Source organism: Diadema antillarum, unplaced genomic scaffold, assembly GCF_040938485.1.
Source record: "Diadema antillarum isolate AM-2024a unplaced genomic scaffold, OU_Dant_1.0 seq00000654_RagTag, whole genome shotgun sequence".
NCBI classification, from domain to species: domain Eukaryota; kingdom Metazoa; phylum Echinodermata; class Echinoidea; order Diadematoida; family Diadematidae; genus Diadema; species Diadema antillarum.
Window position 1 is genome coordinate 220,012 of NW_027271567.1, and position 7,489 is coordinate 227,500.

Below are 7,489 nucleotides of genomic sequence, written 5' to 3' on the forward strand. Positions count from 1 at the left end.
CACGAATGGAAAGGGAAAAAAAATCAGCCTGAAAGAAAACTTCTAGGGCTGCTGCTTGACTGCTGAGAGCTGCTTAGAAAAGTAGGATTGTAAGACAGATAATCTCTATTTCTCATTATTTTTTCCCATTTTTTTCACTTCCATTCAAATATACCAACAAAAAAAAACACACAAAAAAAAACGATTCACGTTGGTATTATTGTACAGTTTAACCAACGCCTAAAGTAACGATTCATCACTCGGATCATGTCTAAATAAAATCAACCCCAAACCATTTCTTCCTATTTAACCTTCCTCCACTATCCTATGCTAGTTTATTACCCACAACACACACACCTACGCTCCTGAAGCAAACACTTTTACTGATAAAAATAATGCATGCAAGATAATAAAGATGGGGAGGGGGTAGACTTAATAAGTTCAATACAAGCGTAGTCTAATCTATCTGAGCCAGCCTTATGGTGTCATTGTTGTTATTTTTTCTGGAGGGCCTTCCTCTATTACACAATGTCAAGTGCTATTAATCATTAAATCTTCGTTACAATGGAGTAAAATTGTGGCTAATGTAAACTGAACGGATGGTATATCATTTCATAAGGTATTTCTGTTATTTGGTTTTGCAGGTGGGCACTCTGAATGCATGATTCTACGGAGTATGTGCTAATCGGTCATCCCACCGGAATGTGAACCAACAATGACCGCCAACCTCGCCAACACAGCCCAGCTAACTTCGCCCTCGTGGGACGACTACTCGGATTCCCTGCCGTCGTACGATGCCAGCTCCTTCAGCAATTCCACCATCTACGATATACCACGGATCATCATATCCAGCGCGCTGCTGCTTATCATTATCATGGCGGTGATATTTGGAAATATTCTCGTGCTTCTAGCTGTGCTCATGGAAAGAAAATTGAGAACAGTGACAAACTATTTTATTTTTAATCTAGCTTTTGCGGATTTGTTCCTCGGAACGCTCGTGCTTCCATTCTCGGGAACGTTACAGGTGATCGGGTATTGGCCGTTTGGCCAAAAGTTCTGCGACGTGTGGGCCTCTGTAGATGTGCTCTGCTGCACTGCGTCGATCATCAGTCTTTGCGTTATAAGCATTGATCGCTATATTGGGGTCACGAGACCCCTAAAGCACAAACTCATCGTTACGCCGAAGAGGGCGCTCTGGGTAATCGTGCTTGTGTGGGTGCTGTCCTTCGCCATCGCTGTCGGACCGCTGTTCGGTTGGCGGCCGGTCAAAGATGACCCCTACGAATGTCCCCTTTCGGACTCCATAGATTACGTGTTCTTCTCAGTGTCCGGCTCTTTTTATATTCCCCTGATTGTCATCATAGTGCTTTACGTTCGAATTTACCAAACCGTGTCCGGTGAGTACAAGAGCAGAAACGGTGAGAAGTTGCACAGTTCCCCCTCCTCCAGCTCGGACAAGGGAAGTCCCAATGGCATCGTGTTGCGGATGCATCGCGGAAGTGTGCAGACGCCGCCGGGTCACCAGCTCGTGCGACGGCAGAACTCTGCGAATAACCTGATGCGATCCTCCAGGACGGCTTCCCAGAGGTCGGTGACTTTCAACCGAGAGAAGAAAGTCGCGAAAACGTTAGGGATCGTGGTTAGCGTCTTCTTCCTCTGCTGGTTCCCTTTCTTCTTCCTGCTTCCACTCAGTAAGTGAGATTTTCTCTTCATTTCCAACTTGTGATCCACTACCACCACAACCTAACCCTCGTAAAGTGACGAATGCTGAGGCCCTGTAAACTCTAAAATAGAATCAAATTGAAAGGATATTTGCTAAGAAAACAAAAAGAAAAAAAAAACAATACACAAAAGTTTAATGTTGTAACAAACCCTGGCCAGCTTTGAAAATCAACGATTAGTTTTATATTCTAGACTTTTCTCCTTTCATGAAGCATGTTGTTATCTTTATGGTTTTCTGAAATGACACCATGCATTGGTGTGCCGGAGACTAGGCACTGAAATACAAATTAGTATTACTGTTTTAAATTATTACTCTCCATTGCGAAAAGACTAAATTTCCGAACGTCGAGGAAAGTATTCGTACAAATGCGTTTTTGGAAGTCGGCTTTCTAACCGTTTGTGCGACAGGTTTCTGGAAATAAAGTAAACAAAATCATGCATTTATAGATATGTTTTTCATTGTAGTCTTCGACATGCGTTGGAAAACGTTGAGTCTGTAAGTGTTGATCGAACCCAAAGTCCATAGCATTGTCCTGGTGGTGATGGTTTTACAATAATTATGAACGTTTGATGTTTCATCTGTCGTCAGAGTATCGACAGCTTAAAGAAAATAGATAAATTAGACGGTATTATGGACGTATGTTGAACAGTCAGACCACGAGCAAATCAGTGTTTCATGTTCGGCCATTGCGTCAAAACATTTCTAGTACCGAAAGATGTGGATTATGATTTAGAACATTAACATCAAAGAAAGCTGGACATTTTGACCTTTTTCTGCAAAATTAATTTCTTAACTGCCTTCTGTTTAAAGCTTAGAGTAAATGCATCAAGATCCCGTCACAATTTTGTTCAAAAATGTTCGGTGAATAAAGAATATTGCGTTGGTGTCGTACGAATGCAGACAAATTTTGTCTACAGCGGCCACCCCCAGGGAGACAAAAACCCTTGGCCGCTGCAGACAGGCGGCCGCTATAGAATATGTCATCAACAGGACTCTTCTCTTGGGAGGGAACTGTGTTTAATGGTTCAATACGGCAGGGTGGTTGCTATAGACGGTGGTCGCTAGAGACAGGTTTGACTGTCTATGAATACCAGTGCAAACGCGAGGACTGAAAACTAGCTCCCTATTCAAACAACATCATACTATTAAATGGGTTAGTCAAATACCGGTTAGTGATTGGCTAAACAGAGTCAAGTGATGGAGGTACATTCGTTATGTTCTCCCATGGGCGAAACATTCTTGGTAATGTTCTCCCATTGGAAAACATTTCCACGTAACAAATGACAGAACGTGAATGCCTAGGACCGACCGCGCGCGCACAGTAAATTTGGCTCTGCGCGAGCGAGCTATGTAGTGCGTAGAGTGCTAGCTGCACATTCATGCTATGCTGTTACATGGTGGCCGTGGCTGCAAAGTTCGTAGCGTTCACTGAATCTCTGCCATCTCTGGTGGTTGACGTTTTACATATTTGACTAACCCATATAATCTAACACATGATGACTTTCGTTGTCGGGAACATGTCCCAAACGTTCCACCCTCCGGGTTTGGAATGCTATTTCGGGAGGCTATAAGTCCCTCGACTCCGTCTCGGGACTTATAACCTCCCTCAATAGCATTTCAAACCCTTCAGGTGGAACATTCGGTATGTTCCCTCCCCCGCCAGTCATCATCTATATAATTATCACCAGTGTCATTATCTGTGCGCTGTTCAGTTTGAAGTATACATTCAGATACAAGTACAAGAGTGTATTCAAGTGTAAATTCTTCTTTCAAAACGATGAACATTTACATTCACAAGTTGAGTCATAAATGTCACCTGCTTCGCTAGCAACAATCAAGGACCAGGGGAAGTTCTGAGTTTTTAAGCCGAGATCAAGCAGAGAAGAGCACTTTCGATAACGCAACATCAAGCATGGTTCATCAGTAACGTAGATGGCGCTTGTTAGTTTGGCGTACCGTTCTCGCATTGAGTTGCTTGCTCTTTTGCCCTTTTGAAGAGAATCAGCAGCAGGGGCGGATCCAGGAATTCTGTAAAGGGGGAGGGGGGGCGTGACTAATTATTTCTGGTGCCACTTCCGGCTTTCATTTCATTTTTTTCTTTTTGTTTCTTTTGTTTTTAACGAAAAATAAAGGGGGGGGGGGGGCGGGCGTGCGCCGGTTGCGCCCCCCTCTGGATCCGCCACTGAGAAGTAATGTGAACAGTCGGACCCGTAACGAATCCATGGCTTTCGTGGTGTGATGCTGAGCTGAAGTGTTGTTCTAGAAAGTCAAGATGAATTTGAATTACCATTCCATTGTATTAATAAAATGTATTGTAAACTATGCGCATGTACCATGGTGATTTGAGTTTTTATCGCTTCTTGGCTCTTTATATGAATATGATATGCATGGCCGGCGGAACCGTGGGGGGTGGCTCGCCCCCTTTTTTTTGCAGCCATACATAGGAATGCATAGGGTATCACTAATTTGAGCCCCCATATTTTTTCCCGGAAGCGGGAGTAGTAAAAAAGAAAAAAAAAAAAAAAGAAAATAGAGTGAAACCTTAAGTTTTGAGCACTTTTGCTTAAGAAACTCGAAGTGGCACCACCAGACGTAATTCATTAAACCCGGAAGTGGGCGTAAACCCGGAAGTGAGCGTCCCACTTTTGAAAACGTGGCGCCGAGGCTGATATATGCTCGTTTTGAGGTTCCAAAGCTCTTTGCCTGTACATTCCGTTTTGTTGTTCACATCAACCACTTTAAAGGTTTTCCCCGACCAATTTCATTTTTTGTTGTCATAAGAAGTATTCATTTTCGTCAAATTTGGTCAGGCATCAAAATTAGGTCATTTAAAATTTTATTTCGTTCACAATGACTAATTTAGCAACAGAATTCGCATTTGCTTATTCTAATTCATTGAATGCGCATACATTTTCGGCAATGGTCATTTAATTTCGTCTCCACCTGTCACCAGCTCTTTTCAAGTATTCAAGTTCGGGTAAGGGCAAACAAGTTCATAAAATTAGCGTTCAAATTCAACCTGTACATTGTCCATTAAAAAGTACATTACTTGTACTGCTTTTTAAATTTAATGTTGAAAATGACAACATGTGGATCGCACATGATGATGCAAGTAAGTATACTAGTATAAGATGAACATCGGAGAGCTGTGTGGTGATCATAATTAAGATAAAGACGCCAAATGAAGATTGTAAACACAATGTGATGATTTTGATAAAAATACAGATGTCAATTAGCGATAATGACAGCCATGAGATTACGGAATGAGGATTTCATATTGAGGTTTACATAACAATACATGTTAAGTAAAAAAAAAAAATCTGGAGGTTCAAATAAACAAATGCTGATCATGACGATGAAATGTGAGATAAAAAGTGAAAGTCACATTCAATTACAAGGTGGACATAATCACTCTTGCTTATTTGTATAAAGTATAGGGCTTACGTGCATTACGAAATTGAATGCTAAATTGAGAAAAGCGCTTGCTTAAAAACGAAATTGAAATGCTTTTAAGTGCTTATCGAGCTCATTACACTAATTTGAATGCACAGACCTGGAAATCCATGCCCAGACACGAAATTGAATGATCACATCCGAATTTAAACTTGTGACCACTAATTTGGGCGCCTAAAACTAAAAAACCATCTGGTTGACCAAAGTCATTGAACCACATCGTACATACGAATTTGAATGCACATAAAATGAAAATAAATGACATTTTTAAGAAATTAATAAAATGTTATTGTAATACGTCACAAAACTAAAAAACATACTCATACATCCTAACAGTTATAAGATGACACACACAGTTGGTCTATCTCAATGCAAAAAAATATATATATATATATTATTCGAGCTGAAACCCTTTCATACTGCGGAGATAAACCTATGTCTCTTACTCACATGTATGCCAACACACATTCTCCTCAATACGATCAAAAGTAAATTCATCCTCTTAAACAAACTGGTCCAGCAAAGCGAGCTTTTCCTAAATTTACCACAAAAAAAAAACCAATGACAACCAACCAACAAACAAACAAACATAAACAAACAAAACCCTAAATCACTCGCTATTAGTAGACACATTACTGCTGAGACTTTTTTGAATTTTTTTCCTCCTCATTATTATGTTGTATTGAGGGTCATGTGCCTTCAGAATGTACCTATAGCGTTGTATATTACTGTTGGTTGACTGGTAGAGCCTACTTGTAATTGGGTTGTTTATCATCGTGTCTTATTCGTAACCAGATATGTGTCGATGCTCAGTTTCTGTTTTAGTTTATACCATGTTTATACGTTGAGGTGAAAAAAATAATGTGAATTTAATGTGAATGTGATGCTTAACTCAACCACAACTATAATGTTTATTAGATACTTAACTCAGACACAAATACAAATGATGTCGTCACTGCATTCATGCTTCTTCTATGATGATGTATAATGTTTATTTCAAAAACCTGACTCCTGTTAATCACATACTTTATCAAGGAGGGCTGATTTGAAAAGGGTAATCACTCCTTGGCTAGTTTTTCCTTGAATGTTGCTATCCACGGGGAAAATGACACAAACAGGACATGAAGCCACACAATCAGTCACAGTAAAGCAATAAATGTCGATGAAGCCCTACAGTAAAGAACAGAGAAGGCTATGTGGTTAGAGTTATCTTCTGCTACTTCATACTTGTATTCTTTTATATATCGACCCTGTGGGTAGAAGCAAGCCCGTCACTAGTGTGGGAAATGTCACCCACGCTACCTGTCATAAATAAAATCTAATTCTGAAATCGAATACAGATTTCTTGGAACGCTTTATGATGATGATACCTCCATCCTTACCCCCTGGTGAATTCAGTGCCTCCCCCATAGATGGAAATGACCTGTCATTTTTTATTATGATACTACGATGAGAGTCGCAAAAAAAGTGCACGAAAAGATGATAATTTATAGTTAAAAGAAAAATCTAAATTTTGTTCAAAAAGGTTATACGCTTGAAATTTGAAGCATTTGACATTTTAAGATGTTTGAGGTCTTTGCATTTTGTCAAGGTATTTCAATATTTGTTTTGAATTCATAACCCCCCCCCCCCCCCCACATGTATGGCAGCATTATAACTTCGAAATGATGACGTTTTAAAAAGAAAAATAAAATGCGAAGTTTAGCCCCCAGAGAGACCGAGATAGAACCTCATCCTATTTTGATACTTTAAAGCTCTATTTGCTGTAAAAAAAATGGCCTAATCAAATTGGTTTATTAAATCACCAAAGTATGCTACTTGCCTTGATAATTTCATAAATTGTCTGATCTATTTGTTAACATTTACATATTTGTTTACTTTTTCTCTCCCCTCCTCCTCCTCCTTCCCATCTTCTTTTCCGTCATTGCCAACTTTTTCTTATTTCCTCCTCTTCTATTCCTCCTTCGCCTTCTCTCCTTTTGTCTAATATTGTCTGATTTTTCTATCTATTTTTTGTCTTCATCTTTTCATCAACATTTTCATATTTTTCCCTCCATTTTCTTCTACTTTGTCTTCCTTATTTTTCTTCATGTCGTGATAGCTTCGGCGTGTCAGAGTTGCTACGTCCCACCACTCGCCTTCGACATTTTCTTCTGGCTCGGCTACTGTAACAGCTTCATGAACCCCCTCATCTACGCCGTGTCCAACATGACGTTTCGCCGCGCGTTTAAAAAGCTCTTGTCCTGCCAGTATTGCGAGGAATGCCCTTGTTCGTCGCCGCGCGTGCCGCGGAAGGTGTACAACGCGAACGCGCGTCACAGAAACGCGAGAGAT

The 7,489-nt window shown here is 40.3% G+C and overlaps 1 protein-coding gene across 1 annotated transcript in view; it reads left to right on the plus strand.

Moving 5' to 3' along the window:
* Positions 1 to 694: 694 nt before the first annotated feature.
* LOC139736569 (alpha-1A adrenergic receptor-like) overlaps positions 695 to 7,489 on the plus strand; it is a 7,434-nt gene continuing 639 nt past the window's right edge. Inside the window, exons 1-2 of the mRNA XM_071647316.1 lie at positions 695 to 1,670; positions 7,257 to 7,489. The exon at positions 7,257 to 7,489 is cut by the window's right edge and continues 639 nt beyond it. Coding sequence (XP_071503417.1) covers positions 695 to 1,670; positions 7,257 to 7,489 — 1,209 coding nt within the window. The remainder of the gene's footprint in view (positions 1,671 to 7,256) is intronic.